At 36.5% G+C, this 21,214-nt stretch overlaps 1 protein-coding gene across 1 annotated transcript in view; it reads left to right on the top strand.

The window, feature by feature from the left end:
• The window catches only part of TTC29 (tetratricopeptide repeat domain 29), a 129,636-nt gene that overhangs the window by 78,451 nt on the left and 29,971 nt on the right, over positions 1–21,214 (top strand). Inside the window, exon 9 of the mRNA XM_061993686.1 lies at positions 2,204–2,435. Within this exon, the coding sequence (XP_061849670.1) occupies positions 2,204–2,435 (232 nt within the window). The remainder of the gene's footprint in view (positions 1–2,203; positions 2,436–21,214) is intronic.

The following is a 21,214-nucleotide window of genomic DNA, read 5'->3' as shown; positions in this document are numbered from 1 at the left end:
AGTTTTTTAGTTGCTGCATTCTGCTGTCCTGCTGCATCAAAAAAAAAAAAAAAAAAATCCTAAAGACTACCTGAATTTCTATTACTCTTTGCTCCTTTTTTAATTGCAAGCACATTTTAGCAATTATACAAATTTTGATCCCACAGAGGGGTATTAAGTGCAACAGGTATCAATTGGAGTCTCTCTCCTCCTGATCTCTCTACTCTATGAAGAAGGGAATTTGAAGCTTACTAAAGCAAGATGAGAGAGAAAGAGTAAGACAGCACTGAAAATGTTTTCAGTTAGAAAGTTTGTGCCATCAAGTCAGCAGAATTACATGTTAATTGGAGAAACGGAAGGCGTCTTCCAGGGAGCAGGCAAGCAAAAATTAGTGTTAAGCCACAAGAAGTGTGTCCAGCAACGACAAGATCCACCACTAATTCCTTCAGAGTAAGGTAAAAGTTGAACAGTTCCATAATGACTTACTCCCAGGAACACTTTTTATTGTCTTGTGTTGTTTTTTGATTTTTTTTTTCACAAGATTGTCCAACTTTCTTCTTAGTAGGCTTGTGATCAAGATTTTCACCATAAATAATTAAATAAGAGGAGAACTACTATTTTATAATTACTTGCTCTTCAGCTGTATTCAATTCATCACTGTGCTTCTATTGTAGTTGGTAACAATTTTTACTCTATTCCTGGTTTATATTTCTGTTTGGCATGTATTTATTTTGTCCAGTTTTCATAATTTACTCTTTATCTACATAGATTGTATCCACTCTAGCTTTCTCCACTGCAGTCTTGATGCATTCTAATATATTATTTGACCTTACTAGGTGTTAGAGATGTATTGCATTTAGAGAAGTCATTGCAGAGCTGCCCATATTATTTCAAGACTACTCTCCTGAACCAAAGCTAAATAGAACTCCTGAAAAGTTACAAATAGTTCAAGCAGTATGAATTACTTCTCATTTTCTAAAGACTTAATTTCATTTGTGATCACATAATCACTCAGTCAGTACTATTATATCCCTTTGAATTTCCTCAAAGCTTTGCAAAAACCTTCCTTTTTGACTTTTTTCAACAGTCTTGGACCAATTTTCATCTGATTCTTTTCTCAATGTCAGACAATACTGATGCTAGAGCACAAAGTTATTGTGCACTACCACGTATAATACAAACTCAAAATGTACTACCTTTCAAGCCTGGGTTATACTACCTAGTTTTAATGAGAGATGCAATTTATTTCCCAACAAGTCAATCTCTTTGTCTTCAGATTTCTTTAAATCTTTTATTTATACTCTACTTAGATCTGGTGGTGTGCTACATGTTAAATTAGAAGCTCGCTTCTGCAACTCTTTTCATGACTCCATTTCTGATGGTAGCTCAAAGTAGCTTCATGGCAAAGAATATGCAAAAGATGAAGAAACAGATCAAGAAATATTTTAGCTTTTCAGCAATGTCCTTCAGCCTATTATGATTTTCCATAGTTTTCTCTTTACTCCTCTTTGGTCAAGAAATTGAGAATTTTTCTTTCTATATCTCACATAAACATAGTTCTTGTTTTACTTCTAAAATTCTGCTTCATGTATTATGGGCTGTAGTTTATACTTCTTTTTACTGGATTCATGAATGCTGGATTTCTATATTCTGCAGGATAAAGAGATAAATTAATTTAATTTTCTATTTAGTAACAGTTGGTTTGTATTTCTCTTACTGTTTCTCTTTTTGTGTTTAGGAATATCCTAGGTTTTTTGTATATCCCAAATAAATCTGTAGGTTTTCATTTCTATTCTTTTCTGTGCTTTAAGTCCATCATTTTATTATCCTTTTCCCCCCCTCTTTTTAAGATTTCTTTTCTAAAATTAAGTATCACAGTAGTAAATGTAAAACTTAATGAAACAGTAGTGATAATTTCTAAATGGCCTGTCTGGAATCAGTATTAATGCTCAACACTGATATACTTAGATTTGAATGTTCACAATACTACACAGATTACCAAAATACAATTCAGTTCCTGAGAAAGACATCAGCAGTGTTATTTGGATTTTAGAGGTTAGGAAACATCTAGGAAGAGTGATTTACTTAATACCACACCATGAGTCATTCTGTGGACTGCAACATCTCTCAGGTGCCAGACAAGCAGGGTCTATTATCAGAGTAAAATACAGGTGACTACAAGTAATTTTTACAATTCTTTTCTTTTTTTCCTCTTCTTTACTAGGGGAAGTATAATGAAGCTTTTGAATATTTCAGTCAGGCTTATGAGGCAGCAAAAACTTTAAATAATTTGCCCTTAGTGGATGAAATAAGAAGTTATTGTGGCATTGTGAAGGCTCATAAGCTGATGGTGCCATTTAACAACCATATAGAAGCAGAAGATTCTGTCAGCCTCAAGTACCTGCTGGCATGGAAGGAGAACAGAAGTGACATGTGCACTGACCCTCTTACAGTCGGTAAGACATTGGTTATGAAACACATTAGTGCTGTATTGTCCTCAACGGTTAAGTCATTTTTCTTGTAGAGTTTTATTAAATTACTTCCTGGGTTTAATCTTTGTGCTGAATGAAGGTTAGATTTACTCCTTTGTGTGCTTATTTTAAAGGCTGAATTAAATAGATTTAAATACAATATAGCTGGGAGAAACAGTAGTAGTTGCTAGGGATGGTAACTTATTTTTTTCAGTGCAGTTTTCCAAAACATCACGGTTATGGACAAATGGTATTTTAATCTTTAAAGAAAAGAAAATAATACTAATTTAGAGTCAGTTTTTCAAGTGCATAAAAAATAAGTTCCTTGCTATTAAAAGTAAGAATTTCTGCTTGACATAGTAGACATCGCTCTGAATTCAGAAGAAACTGCTGTTTTATTTTTGGCATCCTTATACTTGACATTGGAGGAGAAGGGGAAAAAAAATCTGTGGTTTCTTCACTGTGTTTTCTTGTCTCAGATAAAGAGTAGAGGATTTTGTATAGAGTAGAGCTGTTTCTTCATGGGTTAAACTTTTCCCCCTCTGTACTATATGTTAATACAAAATGAGCTGAATTATGCATTATGTCTGAGTATTACTAGAATTAAACTATATAGTACTGGGGAAGAAAAGAGAGAAGTCTAGTTCACCTTAAAACTGTCCTCTTTCATTCCTGTGGAGAGTGTGAATCTGAAGTACAGTGGAAATAAATGACAGATAGGGCAAAGTCATAATACGGGGTGACTATGCCCAAATTCCCTCAATTAGCATCCTTTCCAAGACAAAGAACTTCTTGTTTGCTGTTTTCTTGTGTATCTTTTCCTTTCATTCAAATAGAGCAATTAAATATAACTTCAATTGTGAATTTTATATATAAAATAAGTTGCTAATAGCCTGGTAATTGAAGATGTTGGCAGTTTAATGGGAGCCAGGGTGCCTGAGTCAACAGTAAGCAACTGAGAACTGAAGAATGAGGGCATTCATCGGCATGCTGAACAGTTTACAAATTAGATAGCACTCTGTTTAGTGTTCCAGTGATGATAACAGGGCAGTTCTTGATGATAATGTCTTTCTTTTACAATGACCATATATATTTATGATTTTTGCCACAATAAGTGAATATCTAGTACACTCAAAGTTTTTGTTGATTGGCAGAATTAATTGGGTTCATGTCTCCAACAAGGCTTCTAGTAAGATTCTAGACCTGTAGTGCAGGTGCCAAGAATTCTAACAGAGGTAGTAAAAGAAGAATCCACTGTGAAGCAATTTTATGTGCAGTTCATATGAAGATTATTACCTGTAGCTGATGTAAATAGGAGGCCAAGAAAAATCAGCAATGGCAACCACAGGAGCCTCAGAGAGACAGGACAATCTTTGTAGCTTCAAAATGTATTTTACTTCTTGCCCCTAAACCAGTCTTCTCTTCGATTTTTATACGTCACTTTCTCCAGCCAGTTGTGAAACTCATTTATATCCTGAAATGATATGTACCCCTTTAAGCTCAAGCTGCATGCTCCTATTTAACAGTACTTCATGGATAAAAGGGATATGATTAGAAAAGCTCTTTATGTCCTGGCAAGTGTGGTACCAGAAACAAGTTTTGCCTGCTGAGATTCTTTTCCTTCTGTATTTCTGCCTAGTTTTCTCTCTGTTACCTTCGGTATTACAGTTTTCATTTTAGTTCCAGTTAACTCCAGGAACCCTGTGGCTACTGCATATTTAGCAGCTCTTCCAGTCAATATCATTCATCTCATTAGTGCTCCAAGTTTACTCTCATGATACCTAGATTACATCCAGGAAAACATAGTGTCATACTGTCAGCACAATCTGTAACATTCTTCATGTTTTGTGTGCCAAGTCTCTCGTTAGTACTGGCATTACATTTTTAATATCTTTGTCTGGAAAAACATGACCTGGCACCAATTCAATATTAGGATTCACTGTCTTTGAGTTTTAGGTACAGCCTTTATCCTACCTTCCAGGAGAATGTCTGTGCATCCTATGATGAACTCATCACTTTGGAGATTCCTGCTGTGATAATAGAACAGTGTTTCTAGCTCTTTCAAACTGCTCGACATCGATAATGTACTAGATTTTTCTCAGTCTTTTTGAGGATAAAACAGTTAAAGACAAGATACAACGTTAGTTCTTAATCCGCTGGGGAATTTAATGAAAAGAAGAAGGAAGGTAGTAAGGTTTTTTTTCCTAACTGTTCTGACGGAACAATTTTTCTGTGACAAAAGAAAAAAAAAAAAAAAAAGAGTAGTTTCTGTATTTTTAGACAAAAGGAATACTTAGGCTAGTAGAGGAACAATGACATTTAAATTCAACTACTGCCATTATGTCTTTCAACCATGGCTTATTTTCTAAATCCATCATTCCAATAACCAGGCAGTAAGAACCATTAATTACTCAATTTACCTCAAGATTAGTTAATAAAGTGGATGTTTTGACCAAAGTTGTCATGAACAAAAGAGATGGGATTGTTAGAAAACAGTGTTTAGAAATGCATTTCTATCTGCTGCATTTGACTCAGTCACCTGCCTCCATTTACAAGAGTTATTTATGCCATTGTGAGATGCCACTGCAAGAACAAATACATTTTTATTGATCTTTATATGTTTAGTCAAATGTATTTTTTAAAAAATCTGCTGATGATCAGCAGAATTAGTAGGCAACAAGGCTTGTGACTCGATGTAAAAGCCTAAAAGTAACCCATAGCAGGACTGACATTGTCAGGTGAGAAAATATTTCACAGGTCTTTCAATAATCTCCTGACTTGCCACCTTCTGGAAGGGAGAAGAATAATTAAAGGTGCTGAACATGATAAAATTTTGGAGCCAGTTTTGGATATTGATTACATGAAATGCTGACCAGGAATCATGTTTGCTATGAGTCTGACAACTCTCAGTCCATGTCATTGCACCTGGCAGGGCTGTGCCTCAGAAATAATCTAAACAATTTTAAGACCAGACTTTAATGTATTGTTTTCCTGATACTAAAAAATCTCCAGTTGTCATATAGAAAAATATTATGTGCATTAGAAACAACTTAGATTTACATGTCTTGACTTTGAAGAATTTTGCAGAATTAACACATCTTGCCATAGGTTTTCTGTCTTTGTTTTGTTGTGTTTTTTAATAACAGCTACAAATGCTGCAAAAGCAATTGTCTTATATCATCAAATGAGAAGTCTTATGATCAATGTATACCATCAAGTTCAGCATGATCAGGACTATTTCTAGCATTCCACACCTGAGCAGCCTTCAATATGAATTAAAATGCATGTACCACCTAAAACTATAGCTTAGAAAATACAATCCAATGATCTTTGTTCCCTTATTCCCAGACATGTATACCCTCAATATTCTTTCTCCGTCTCCCTCTCATAGATGTGTGGAATGGTACCATTCCATAATGTGAATGTGTCCTTTTTGTTGTGTAAAAGATTAAATTGTCGTTCTATCATTTCAGGTTTTTAAAAGCTCTTTAAGATGTTTTATAGTCATTTTTCTGTAAAAGATGTAGCTAGAACAAATTTGTTAATGTGTTGAAGGATAGAGATCTCGCCAGGTACTCTCTAGTTTGTGTTTGTATGTGACTTGATCATTCATTAGTAAAAGGATTCTCCCCAAAGAATGTTAAAGTCAGAGGTGAGATACGAGATCAAAGATTACACTAAACAGATTCTGTTCTCATTTCTCTACTGTAAGTTACCACAGACACATAATTCATAGGCCATGCTGGTAATAGTGTCCAAAGTAAAACAGTCTGTTATAATGTGATAAACAGCTTTTTTACTGTTTCTTCTTTCTAAAGTACACTAGTTCCATGAAAACTTGTTATGTTACAAATCCTATCCTTCTGCCATTAATAAATTATGTTAATTGCCTCAAATGCATGCTAAATAAAATTGTTGTGCCATGACACTGAACATAAAAAGCTTGATTGTACTTTAGTGAATCAAAACCAGTCTTCATCAGGAATGTGCATTATAAATTATACTTTGTGTACAAAGTATGGCCAGTGGAGTTCCACAGGGATCACTTCTGGGGCCAGACTGGTTCAACATCTTCATCAACGACCTGGATGAGGGGACAGAGTGTACCCTCAGCAAGTTCATTGATGATACCAAACTGGGAGGACTGGCTGATTCCCCAGAAGGCTGTGCTGCCATTCAGAGGGATCTCGACCGGCTTGAGAGTTGGGCAGAGAGGAACCTCATGAGGTTCAACAAGGACAAGTGCAGAGTCCTGCACCTGGAGAGGAACAACCCCATGAACCAGTACAGGCTGGGGATTGACCTGCTGGAGAGCATCTCTACAGAGAGAGACCTGAGAGTCTTGGTTGACAATAAACTAAACATGAGCCAGCAATGTGCCCTTGTGGTCCTGCTCCCCCTCTACTCTGCCCTGGTGAGGCCTCATCTGGAGTACTGTGTCCAGTTCTGGTTTCCCCAGCTCAAGAGGGACAGAGAACTGCTGGGGAGACTCCAGCCCAGAGCCACCAAGACTAAACTGCACCAGTTCCCGCAGTCTTTCCTCATAAGGAAGATGTTTCAGTCCCCTGATCATCTTGGTGGCCCTGTGCTGGACTCTCTCCAGAAGTTCCCTATCCCTTTTGAGCTGGGGAAACCACAACTGGACATAAAGTGTTAAGTATGTTTAAGTCAAGTTATTAAAAGTAGCTCAAACACTTTAGTGTCCTCTAATGAAATTCACAGGGTGGCTTCTGTGCATTTTTGAGAGATTTATGAAATGGAATAATTCAGTCATTTTTTGAAAAATACTGTGGTTACAAATGCTAAAATCTATATATTTAGGAAAAATATTAGCAAAGAAAAATAAATTTAGAGGCAATTCTATCATATTTTTTCCTTCAAATTTTCTAAACTTGTACAGCCTTTTTTTATTTACGTCACCTAGCATGCATCAGCTGGATTTTAGCTTGTACCACTTTTAAGCAATCGCAGTCATCTTTTGTGCTGCTGTACCTTTGATATTAATGCAACATACCTTAACTAAATGTTGAACACCAGCTTGCTTACATATGACATGATGATGACATGGAACAAGTGTGTTTCATAAGATCAGCTTATGTGGCTCGTATGTCTTATGTTACTTACTATTAATTGGGGTTTAGTTTTGAAATATTTGATTGGGCCTACTTAGTGATGTACTCTGGTATTTTTAGAAAGCAAGAGTGATTATTGCTTTAACTACAGAAAGAATCAAATGTGAAGAGAAGAACTGAGGGTGACAGGGAAGTTTTTTGACACATTGTGATCAGTGGCCGGATGCTCCAGATTCTCAATGAAAACTGTGAGAACACTGTTTAAACATCACTGTGCTTTGCCATGAGTGTAGCACTTTGTTCTGTTTTCTGCTGATGGATGAAGTTTCTCTGAAAAAACATGGCAGAGGAGTTCTGATATTCAATGTTCTTGTGCTTTGTACAAATGAACTATCCCGAGTTTTTCTCATGATTTCTTTATATACATTGCTTTCAATAATTGGGAGTTTCTAGACAGAATCAGTTCTAGGCTATGTCTGTGGATTAGAAGTGCCAGATTTGAAAGGGGGGGAGGGCTTGTAGAATATTTTTAATATTGAACTATGGAATAATGTGTTATAAGAAGTTTCTCCATTGTCTTTGGCAAGAGTTGGCACTTCTTGTATATGTAAGTAGTGATATAACTTCAAAAAGTTCAGAATCATGCTGTCTAATGTGATTGTGAGTGTTCTTGTCATCTATGGTTACATAAAACTATCTTAACCAGAGAAGAATTTGGATCTCATCTAAATTTTTCTTCCATCTGATACTTTCCATGCAAATGTCTAAATTTTGCAACGTATTTGCTTTAGACACATCCTATGCTAAACATTGTTGGCATCCAGCTGTGTTTTCTCATATAAGCTTTCTAGATCAGCAGAATATGGCTCCCTAAATAAGCTGAATTGTTCTTTCTTGTGGAAAAAAAATATTGGAAGTGCTCTTCAAACTACAGTATATTGTCAGACTCTTTAGTGTAGCTTTATGCACTGAACTAGGGTAGCTTCGTGCACTGTACTCTCAGTAGTTTTACCAAAAGCAGAGTTCCTTACCAGTTTAAAAAGTGCAAATTCTGAGGGCAGAAGCTCAGTCTTCTGATTCTGAAGGATGCTTGGATGGTGCTAAAGAAAATGAAGCTTTTGCCTAACTACATTAAGTCACTTCTGGAGAAATCCTTGATTTGGAGGCACCTAGAAGTTTTAGGTTTGTCTGCAGTCCAGAGCAAAATAAATGCACTGACAAACAGTAGAGTCATAAAGCAGAAGAGCTGGCAGCTGCAGTGTTCTGGCAGCCCACTAACAGTTGTGTGGCCAAAGGAGGAATAACGAGTTGACATACTTTGAAGTGGCCGTAGGATTTCTCCACATGTACCCATCATAGGCCCCTTTGCTGCATACACGAGAAGAGATTTCTCTGGTGGTTTTATGCTCTTGTTCTCAAAAAGGAAAATTGATCCTCAGAAAGAACATAAGAGTAGACTTTATGTTTTTGTTTAGTATTGAGAAGGTTGTCATCGTTTAGACTTCATAAAGAACCTATTGTTGATGCCTGCAAAATGCCAACTGAGAGAGGTTGACCTCAGGCCAATGTGAAAAAAGCTCTCTGCTGCAAACCCTTCCTTACCAAAAGCTCTACAACAATCTTTGGATGCAGAAAATCAAAGATAAGACAAAGAAACTCTATTCAGTGTATATTTTCTTTAACAGAACCCTTAGGTCATCTCAAGAGTCACAGTCAGTGTATCAAACACCTTCTTTCTCCTTGGTGTCTCAAGCCAGCTTTCTTCTCTGCATCTTTGAGTGATTTGGTTTGTTTTTTTTTTTTTTTTCTCAGATGTTTTCCCCTGCCTCAACATATCCTTTCATGTCCTTCTTATGTTTAAGTAACAAATTGACTTTTTTTGTTAAGATTCTGTGATCTGAAAATAGTCAAGATTTAACTGATTTACACTTGGAATGAGACAATCTATTTTAAGAAGTGTCATATTTTCACCTTTTTTCGTATTTATGAAAATGAGGTTGTAAAACTATATTTTTCCCCAAAACCTACCTATCTTTTAATTCTTTTCTATAATCATCAGGAATATTTTGTGATTTTTTTTCAACAGTTTCTGAAACAGTTATTTTCTGTTTTTCTTCCTTCCCTGCCTGTTATGTGCCCTACTTCTCTTTTGTTTTCTCTCTTATTCTTCACTTTTATTTTGCAAAGTATTCTCTTTCCCTTTTTAGCCCTACACCTTCAGTCCAAACTCAAATTTTATCTGTGTTTCCAGTCAGTGTTTAAGGAACATCAGTCAGTTGCCTCTGAACTCAGTAGCTAATATCTGAATATATACCTTATTAGGTATATGTTTTGTGCTTGTAGTGAAATCAATACAGGGACTTTGTGTTTACATTTTTTCATACTTACCTTTTTGGCACAGTTCTTCATGCTATGTGTTTTTATTACATTGTGATCAGAGAATACACTGGAAAGAATCACACTTCATATTGAGTATATTGGTAAGTTCATTAATAGAAAATTGTGAAGTATCGAAATAGCCCTTAAAGAGATCTTAATCACCTGTGTGAATGGGTTGAGTAAGTTTAAGCATACAACTAGGTGATTAATTAGCTTGAAGATCCAAATGCATGCTTAAGTAGATGACCATGCCCTCAGGCTCATCCACTTGTTTCTACTCTCAGTTAAGCATTCAATATTATCTGTAATACAGAATATTCCCATTTAAGGGCACAAACAAGGGTTGCCACAGAGTCAAGTAATTATACCATATTTTCTGTAGTGTGTCATACAAGTAGATAATTTTGAACAAGTTTTCTTTTTTTTTCCATGCTTGCAACAGTGTTTTAATATCATTCTTTTTTCCTAAAAATTCTAGCCTTTTTTTTTTTAACTTTTTGAGATGTAGCTGCTACAGATGTTTGTCAAACACAATGTAGCTGGTGTCAGCTCCTGTGGGGAATTAATCTTCTGCAACAGTTTTTGAAATGTGAATTACAAGTGCCTAGCTCCTCTCATATCTCAACATTGCACTTTTTCATATGCTAATCATAATGTCTGTGAAGGCCAATACTCAAACTGCATCTTTTCTGTGAAGGTATATTTCAGGTGTATTTCATACTATCTGATATTTACTGATCACATGCATATAGACCTCAGGCTATCTGCTTGTGTCAATGTACATCAACTGGGCATCTAAGTACTGTGCCTTCAAACCTTTCCTGATATGAAATTAAACCTCTAAAATGGAGGCTGAGTGTGCCGTACAGTAGTCTTGATCAGAATAGTTGATGTCAAGGAAAATGAGAATGTGATTATTGAAAGGAACCAAGAGGGAAGGTGGATGAATGCCACGTGGTATTGGTAGTCCTGGGCTATCCATTGGCTTCTTACCTTGGTGGAAAATGGCACTTTGGAATACCATGGAGCCCAGTCATTTGACTCCAGAACTTTTCAATCTGCTGAACAGCATCTTGAGATGTGTAATTCCCCAAGAGTGAGCTTATCCTCACTATCACTTTTAGCTCAGTTTTGAAAATACTATTGAAGCAAATTATATTTTATTTTATTGATATTTATACAAGTATGCACATTTATGCTGTGGTAAGAAAAGAATTGAGATGAAACATTGTCAATTTTAGCATTAGGAAATCAATTGATAAATTGGAGAGTAAATGGGTTTGTGTTCTTGTAATCTCTTACATATCTTAAAATGGCTCACTGTTTACACAGAGGAAAGCAATAGTTGTTATATTAAAACCATGAGGAATGCCTGCAAGAGTCATCTGTGATTACTGGAAAGAGTTTCTTTAGTCTAATGATTTTGAAACTTGAATTAGATAAATTAAATTTGGATTTCGTTTAAAATATTTCTTTCTCTCACTTTGATAAGTTTTTAATGATTATACAACAATTATATCAGCTGCTTGGAAGGTGGATATGCATGTTCCAACCTCTACAATTCTATGATTCTGTGTGGAGTATATGTAAATATATAGCTACATAGAGAGAAACTGTAAGGCAAAGAGGGGGAAATGTTGCCCATATGTTAAAAATTGTGGACCAAATTATGCTTTTTATTATACCCATAAATTCTTGTTGATTTAAGGAGGATGCACAATTGTAACTATAAGCAGAATTTGCCCCTTTTATCTGAGATGCATTATCAAAACTCTCTAGATAAGCAGAGGTTCAAATAATTGGGGGAATTGCTAGGTATGATATTCATTCTGGGAAACATAACCTAGGTAAGAGAGAGGTTCTGATTGGGGAGGTATTCTAGCAAGTAGACTTCAGTATATTATATTTTGTATTTCTAGAGTGTTGCTTGAGCATTTGTGTTGAAAAGCATGGGGAAATACATTACTCTCTAATGATAGCTGTAGTACATTTAAGAAATAATCATGAAACTAAAATCTGGAAGATGCAGGAGGGTGCATAGGAAACATGCCCATAGGAAAACAGGGGGTTAAAGTGGACTATATTTTAAGCAGTGCTCAGTTGACTTGCTGTGTGGGGAGAGACTGAGCAGTCCTGGCTAATGACTGGTAGATACTGAATCCTCAGGTCTCTCAGGTGGTTTCACTCGACCAGTTTCAGCAGAATGATGAAAAGGTTGAGATAAAATAAACTGACAGTTGCTACTCATCGCAGGCAGCAAGCTGTACCCTGGCAGATGAGACCCTGGGAGCCCTCTTTTTTAAACAAAGGCTTTCACTGCAGTGAGCAATGAACTCCACACAAAAAGGGAAAAGGAGAGATTGGCAGCTGGTGACCGACGGGAGGAGGGAAAGGAGGAAAACTGAGAAACACAGCAATTGTTGGCTAATTAGAAGCCATTCCCACCTACTTAATACCAACCCATTAAGCAGAAAACACTTTTCATCTTACTCTCACTGCTACACATGACATTATACTCCAATCAATACCCTCCCACTGGCTGCCCCAGTGCCTGCAAATGAATACATTGCAGTTCAAGAATGCAATAATTGAGTTGGGGCAGTGAAACTGCAGCTCACAGTCAAGATCTTTCTCTGAAGATACTAACGTAGTGTTTGTGATGCTTGGATAAAGAAATCAAATCCATACATTGACAGCTGTCAACAATTGGAAAATGGTCAAAGACAACAATTAATCCATTTTAGCTTTTGATGAGAGACATTAAGTGTTTCTTTCCAGAATATTTTTCTCCCATTTGAGTAAGAGATCTAAAATTCTTGCACCCAACTGTTCAGATTTTGCAGGGCATTCTGAACTCTGATCCTCATTTACACCTACAGAATATATATATGCACATCATTATGCACACACAACAATACATCTCTATATCAATACATTTCATAAGCTTCCCTGTTTGTTATAAGGTTTTGAGGAGGTAGTCCTAACCTTTTACAATGTTTGCAGCTACTTGCATGGGGTTTTTTGTTGTTGTGGTTTTTGTTGTGGTTTGGGGTTTTTTTTTGTTTTGTAGTCTACTGAGGCTAATTTTAAGTCCTACTATGATTTTATAGGGGTTACCTTAAAATATACAGTTTGGTCCACAATCATAGAATCATAGAATGGTAGGGATTGGAAGTGACCTTTAGAGATCATCTAGTCCAACCCCCTGCAGAAGCAGGTCAACCTAGATCAGGTCACATAGGAACATGTCCAGGCAGGTCATGAAGATCTCCAAGGAAGGAGAGCCCACACCCTCCCTAGGCAGCCTGTGCCAGGGCTCTGTCACTCTCCTAGTTAAATAGCTTTTTCTCATGTTTAAATGGAACTTTCTGTGTTCCAGCTTCATCCCATTACCCCTTGTCCTGTTGATAGATACAATAGAAAAAAGGGATGTCCCAGCCTTCTGACATCCACCATTTATACACTTATAAATATTAATGAGATCCCCCCTCAGTCTCCTCTAGACTAAACAGCCACGGTTCCCGCAGCCTTTCCTCATATGAAAGATGTTCCAGTCCCTTGATCATCTTGGTGGCTCTGTGCTGGACTCTCTCCAGAAGTTCTCTGTCCCTCTTGAGCTGGGGAGCCCAGAACTGGACACAGTACTCCAGATGAAGCCTCACCAGGGCAGAGTAGAGGGGGAGAAGAACCTCCCTTGACCTGCTGGCCACACTTCTTGATGCATCCCAGAATGCCATTGGCCTTTTTGGCCACAAGGGCACATTGCTAACACATGACATATCTCAGTCTCTTTCAATTCCAAAATAAGTCAAGTCTCAGTTCAGGAATTCATATTCCTTGCACTGCAAGTCTGAAAACATCTTTATGATGCAGATACATTGTATCCTGTGCATCTGATATTTGCAGAAAGAGACTACCATCATGTGTGACATTCATTGTTGTAATAATACTGTGAAATTTGTCTTATGTCATTTCTTCAGACACTGTTTGCTAAAATACTTCTTATATACATAATTGTATAACATAGTGTTTACTTGCCTAGCTGAGCCTTGAGGTCTTGAGTTGGGCGTTTTGTACGTGCAATAAGTTAGCCTACTACCCAGGACTCTTACCGTTTAACAGCTTATCTATATCTGAGTGAGAACAGTCAATACTTTGTATAGTCAGTAAGGCTGACAGCATAACAAATGCTTTACATCTTTTGAATTTTTAAGACAAGTAATAACAAACTGCTACTTTGTTGCCCTTTTCCAATTGTGTTATAATATTTTAAACTTATGAATATTATAAGTCATTAAATTAAATAAATTAATTGAATTTATAATTAATTTTCACTCCATGCATTTTCCAATATTATAAAGTAACTTTTAGCCACCCTCTTTTTGTATGCTCCCTGAGTTTCTTTTGATACATGCTAATAGCAATCTTAGGAAAATATTTGTCCTCAGTACATTTTGTAAAGAGGAAAGAATCATCTTCTGATGGAGAAAGTGAAGAATCTTCACCACTTGTGAAGATTCAAGTACTCAGGACATAAGAGTTGAACATGATAAGGCATGGAGACAGAGGGTTTTTATACTTCGAGATTCTTAGATAGGACAGTCAAAGCTACATTCAAATTCCATGTAGGTAAAATCTACTTTTCAAAATAATTCATTTCTACATTTGTTTCTGTATACTATGTGTCTTTAATTTATTTAAACATGGAGGTGTGCATGTTCAGTCTTACTTTGACTAGATGCCAGTTAGAAGGATCAGAGGTAGGCTAGGGAAAATGTGAAGAGCAGTTGGCAGTCTTTCTATTTCTCATTGCCAAAGCCTGTGGGGTTAATTTGAAGATACCCATATCACCTTGGCAGCAGCATCTATAGTCTTTTCCAGAACTATGGGATTTAGTGAGCCAGGACAATAAACATAGGATCATAGAAAATGAGTAATGGAAGGGACTTTAAGAAGTCATCTTCACCCCCAGTATAGGAGCATACTGTATTTATGTCATTTATAAGAAAAGATTGTCTTGCCTGTTCTTAAAAAAATATCTGCCAATGGACCTTCCACAACATCCATGTTCTAAGCAGTAAAATGAGGCAGGAGAATGGAAGAAAAAAGAAAAAAAAAAAAGAAAGTTTTAAATTTATGTCTAAAACTGCCTGTAATCCAAACTCTGTATCTCTTCCTTCTTCAATTTCATTTCTTCCATCTTTGCAGTAACCTTGGAGAAATGAATTATCTGGCACATACTGGAGTTTACAAGAAAGTTTTATAGTGATTTCTGAATAGGAGGATTGTAAGGATTATTTAGTCTAGGTATTAATTATAAGATGTAGTTTCTTCTTAGGAGCACGACTGATAGAAAGATGATGCATTGATTCTGTTTCCTCTTTATTTTCCAAATACGTTGTCTAGTAGGACTATTCCATATGGCTCAGCTGAACACGGTAGTTCTGTGTCTGCTGCAGAATGGCAGGGCAAGAAGAACAAGGGCTTCACCATCAAGAAGTGGACCAGTGCAGAGGGAAGAGTTGGTGCTTATCCTTAAGTGGTCTAAGTGCTGAGAAGCTTTGTTATTAAAAGTATCTTACATAATTCAGGACTCTTCTCCTTACATAAGTTTCCAAAGCAAGAAAGCAGCTAGATTTCTGAATTCATCTTATGAATTCACTCATACTTGAACTCTTACTAGAGGTGCAACTGAACTCAAATGCTTTAGATCCTTATATATTATTGAGGCTATTTCTTCTAGAAATGCATATGTGAGATCTGGACAGTCCCTATCAATTCTAGGCTGTATGTTTTGATACTTCAAAAACCAGACTCTGAATTTTCTTCAGGTTCACAGTGCGGTAATTTAATCTTTATCCTCAAATAAATAAAATTACAGTACTGCTACATGCCTTCACAAGCCTCAATTCTTATAAGTCTGTACTGAGTCCTGTTTTGCTAGCCTTTTGTAAAGAGAAATCAAAATATTAACAAACTGAAAGGTTCATCTTTTGAGCCCTTAACAAATGCTTTTATTTCCCTTTCATCAATTCTTTTTTTTTCATCCCATGGTAACTTAATTATGGAAACTTTTTTTCCTGATCATGGAGAATCACAGAATGGTAGGGGTTGGAAGAGACCTTTAGAGATCATCCAGTCCAACTCCTCTGCTAAAAACAGGTCCACCTAGATCATCTCACACAGGAACATGTCCAGGCAGATTTTTAAAACTTCCAGAGAAGGAGACTCCACACCCTCCCTGGGCAACCTGTGCGTGGACTCCCTGTCCCTTACAGCATAAAAGCTTTTCCTTAAGTTTAAGTGGAACTTTTTGTGTTCCAGCTTTTGTCCATTACCCCTAGTCCTATCACTAGACACTACAGAAAAAAGTGTTGCCTCATCCTCTTAATGTGCACCTTTTAAATACTTGTGAGGATTAATGAGGTCCCTCCTCAGTCTTCTCCAGGCTGAACAGCCCCAGTTCCCACAGCCTTTCCTCATATGAAAGATGCTCCAGTCCTCTGATCTTTTTGGTGGCCCTGTGCTGGGCCCTCTTGAGCTGAGGAGCCCAGAACTGGATAAAATACTCCAATATTAGAAGCAGGCTTCTAATAGTCCTTGTAATAGTCTTAACTGCAATAGTTCCCTAGCTCCAGATTCTCAAGTCAAAGCCTTTCCTAAATGCCAGTCCTCTTTTTATCCTAAGATTTAACCATAGTTGCCTCCATTAGTAAGAGCTGCTGTCATTTATATAGCACTCATTCATGAAAAAAAGTCTGAGGCTTTATTTGTCTTCTACAGAAGTTATAACTAAGGGAAGAGAGTACAAGTCATCAATCTTCAAATAGATCAAATAATCAATAAAACCCACTCAAATTGCATTTAGCAAGCATTCTGCTCAACACTGCTTCAGGAAGATGGCTTCATCATAGTTGAACAGAACAGAGTATCCTGTGGAAGCAGTTATGGAAAGGCAGTTAGTTCATCGTCCATACATTCATTCACTCTGAAATAGAGGTGTGTTGATTTTCTTCTACCAGTCATGTCACTCTTCTGTGAATGCTCCAGATTGATAGTTGGAGCCTCTGGAGAAAAAGGTGTTTCTTCCCACTACTTACATGTACACTCAGCACTGCAGAGACATATACTGGGGTTTTTTTTACGTTACGAGATGCCACTGTGTTTGAGGGTGTTTGAGAGAGGGGAAAGGAACAGAAAATCTCCTAATGGAAAGGAATGAGAAAATTTTCTACGAACATTACCTATTGTCAGACTTAAAATGTTATGTTGTCCATCATGCATTTCCATAAACTTGAACTCATAATCATTGAGTCTTCATTGCCTCTCTATCCGTAAACATTCTCAAGTATTTGTCCCTAAAGATGCAAGTGTGGGACTTGCTAATGTCCAACGTAAACAGTCTCATTTACTTAAGGGAAAAACATGGCTTTTTCAAGGCCTTGTAATTGCTGTGCACACAGAACTTTGTGGTCTAGATATTGAAGAGACTGTTGCATTTTATTTAGATTAAACTGAGGTTTGCTATGTGCCTGAGAATCTTGGTCTCTATGGATAAAACTAGGGCTTAAGAGCTTCTGAAGTAATCATTACTTAGAAGACAGAAGGATTGTGCTCTACAGCTTTGTGAAAATGGATGAAAAAAGCTTCTCTCCTTCAGTGTTGTTTTAATTGTGATTCTGAGGGTTTCTGAAATGTTAGTAATTTATGTGTGTTTAATTGCTGCAACAGTTAGCTGATTTTTTAATTTAATATTTTAAATTACAATTGTGATTACAAAAAAATGATTATTCAACACCCTCACCCCTCCAGTAAATTCAAATTGGTTTTTTTGATTAATGCTAACACTTTGTATTTCTTTATTCCAAAGTTGTCTCCATTGGTTGATTATGACACAGTTTCCCAGGCTGTACCTCCAGACTGCACAAATTATGTGTATAAATATATATTGAAAAGTTTGGCAATTGCCTACATGTTAATCTTCCCACTCTTCGTACCTGTTTTTTTCACACACAATTTTGTTTCTCAAGTTTGAGGTTTTAGTCAACTTTTTGTGTGCTAAAAGTAAGATTAATAAATCATTTTTAGCAAATATTGTCACCTAAAAAAAAAATCAACCCTTAGAACAAGCTCTGATTGAGCCACGGTGCTTGGTAGCTGCCCCAAGGGGTTGGGTTTAGCTGCCTGATGGTGCATGTCTCTGCACGGTGTACCTCCAGTGGTGTACTTCTCTGTACTGGCACAGTATGAGATAGAAGTGAGCAGCACTCCCCTGTTGGAAAGTCATTCCTTCTTTCTCATTTTCATGTCATATTAGCAGTACTGTAAGCAGAAATACTTGAAACTACAAAGTGTGTTTTTAAAATCAGTTTTAGCTGAAACTGCAACCATTAATGGTACTTTTTAATGTATTGCATATCACTACAAGGAAAGTGAGAACGTTTCTGAACATTCAACAGCAATCTCTGTAAATTTGAGAGTCTTAGAAATTTAACCTTAAGGTAATTCAGAATTTCCTGGCTTTATTATACTTACTGGGAGGATAATTGCTGTTATTGAACTGGTTTTACACACAAATTCCTGATACAAACTCAGCCTTGATTGTATCAAGTGCAGTTTTATACATGAATGATTGCAAATTTGTACCTGAAATTTGGGTCTATCTTGATAACCAGAGAATATTATGAAGACATATAAGATATTACATGTGTTTATGACCAATCCATGGTACCCTTTTGAAAATCACTTTTTAGTACTCATTGTAAAAATTAAGATCTTTAATAGAAAATTTTTTCTTACTGGATAGAGTACTGTCTTGAAAAGCAAAGTGTTAAGTGATTTAATACATGCCAGTATTGTTCTGAGGGGAATTTTGATTCTTTCAAGTCAACCTTTCATGTAATTTACATAGAAAAAAAAACAGCTTAATACTGTTCTTGCCCCTAATTAAATGAAACCTGTGTTCTTTTACACAGGTGCTTTATTTAGCAGCAGCCAAGTATTAGCAGGCTGTGAAATATGACAAAGGAAGTAATTTCATTGTAAATTGAGGAACAAAATCCTCAAGCGCAAGCCTTTACAAGTAGCTTTGTCTTACCTGGGTGACACTTACAGTACAGTTAATTCCCATTCAGGAAGGGCTCTGCATAATTTCTTTGGAAAGATTTTATATTAACAATTTGTCTTTAAGTAAGAACCACAGGTTATTGAACTAGTATATATATCTCTTTTCCTTGAAACTGGGGGAGCATACCTTTTGACTCCACTTTGCTTCCCCTACGTTTCTTGGAAGTTATGAGCTTCACTGTGGAGTCCAGCATGGGCAAAATGTGGTCTGTAGTATAGGCAGGGATAAGAAAACATATTCCTTGTTCTGCTTGTGCACCCATGCTATCCTGGACAGCAGTGCTGTGCAGGATACACTTGCAAAAGAAAGCTCAAGACACCAATGCAAAACTGTCATTTTTAATACCCCTCTCATGATGATCTATGGTGATTTTGTTTGCAAGGGGTGATCTAGGGCCAAATACAAACCTGCAGCGGGCGGTCGAGGTGAGGGGCGGACTTGCCATGGTGCCAGGGGTGCGATTAGCCTCTAGAGGGTGCGCTGTGATCCCTGTTGTCACACAAATGTTCGCTGTGAGAAAAGCAAGCGAGCGGGTGAGTACAGCCACTTAGGCATCAACAGCAACATCACACACTAGCAGATGCTATAGAGGCAAGGCTCTCATGTAATAAACCATTTCAGCTTATGTGTACTCTTCAGAGATGGAACCTGCTTCTTTTTTTTTCCACTGAATGGGGCGTTAGGTATTCAATCAGCATTCAGATTTATGCTTTAGATGCTCATGAAAGAGGATGCTTTCCTTCATGTGCCTGTCAGTGGTGATGCTTGCATTCAGTTTTCATATTTTTGGAGTTATTTTTTTAAAATATTAACATAAACATCCTGCCATGTAGACAAATCTGTGGAGATACTGAAATCTGAAGAGTTAAGAAATTTGCAATACAAGGTTTTATTTTACCCTTTGGCTTCCTTATAAATCCTTGTTGTTTTGGGGTTGTTTTTAATGTGAAAGGTGTCTTCAGGAACATAGCTTATCATTTTTCTGTGATATATGTTTGCTTTAAAGTGTAGTCTAAATTTGCTAAGAGAAAATCACGTTCAGGATCCAGTAATACAGTTGCATTCAAGACAGAATAAAAGGCTTATATTACTACATCTGATTCAAAACAATGGCTTAATTGGCCAGGAAAATGTAGTTATCAGATGATAAAGATATGAAGTCAAGGGCAAGATATGCCTGAAAACAAGCATTTTCCTGCCTAAAATTAGGCAAAGTTAATAGGTTAAATTTTGTTTATTGAATAAGAGAACCCAAAGTTGATTGATATAGTAATTTCAGTGTTTGCTATGGCAAATATTTAGCTCATTATCAGTTTTAATAGCATTTTGCAGAACAAGCCTTTTCTTGACATGCAGAAAATACTATTAAATTTCCCTGCATAGATACATTGTTATGACATGCAATAACTACTTGAATATAAAGGGGATTAATAATTTAAAAGGTGTTAACAAATTAGGGCCATCATTAAAAATAGACTTTGAACCATTTTGTAGAAAAATCAGATTGAGGTAATGCTCCGCTCTTATGATAAAGAATTACAGCATTAATTCTGCAAAGTGAACTTATTGCTCCTATTCGTCTCCAAAACCCTGGAGCATTAAAAGACAGGAAGAATGAAATGATCACTGCGTTTTTTCAGGCACAACAGCTCTAATATTTCCATCACAGTTTCACAGCTCAGCTTGCATGGTTGTGCTAGAGAAAAAAAGCCCATAAACATCATGCTTCCCTTTGTTTTGTTTTTGCTGGTCTTATGAAATCGCGTCAAATTTTTTCAGACAGTTTATATTAATATACTGAGAATTTTGCTTGTACAGCATCTGTGCACAGTATAAAGCAAACATTTCTTCTCTACAGAAGCTGTTCTTTTCTTGATTTTAAAATGTAATCCTTGGGTTTGGTTATTATTTTTTCTTTCTTGAAACAATTGATGACCAGAGGCATTTTAAGGTTGAATTCTAGTTGGTTTGCAAATTATTAATTTGTTTTCTTTCCAACTTGAGATAAGCAGAAATAAGATCACTTTTGAAGCCTTTTCTTCATTGTTTTCTATTGCGTCCATGAAACATGCGGAAAAAAATGGATGCAATTTTTTTTGTCATAAATGTATTAGGAAATATATTTGTAATTCGTGCTCAAATGAGTAATCTCTGCCCATTGGAACACTGTCACTGCAGTAAGGATC

This window comes from Colius striatus, chromosome 3 (genome assembly GCF_028858725.1).
Source record: "Colius striatus isolate bColStr4 chromosome 3, bColStr4.1.hap1, whole genome shotgun sequence".
In the NCBI taxonomy this organism is placed as follows: Eukaryota; Metazoa; Chordata; class Aves; order Coliiformes; family Coliidae; genus Colius; species Colius striatus.
The sequence above is the reverse complement of the archived record's forward strand: the minus strand, read 5'-3'. Positions and strand labels throughout refer to the sequence as shown.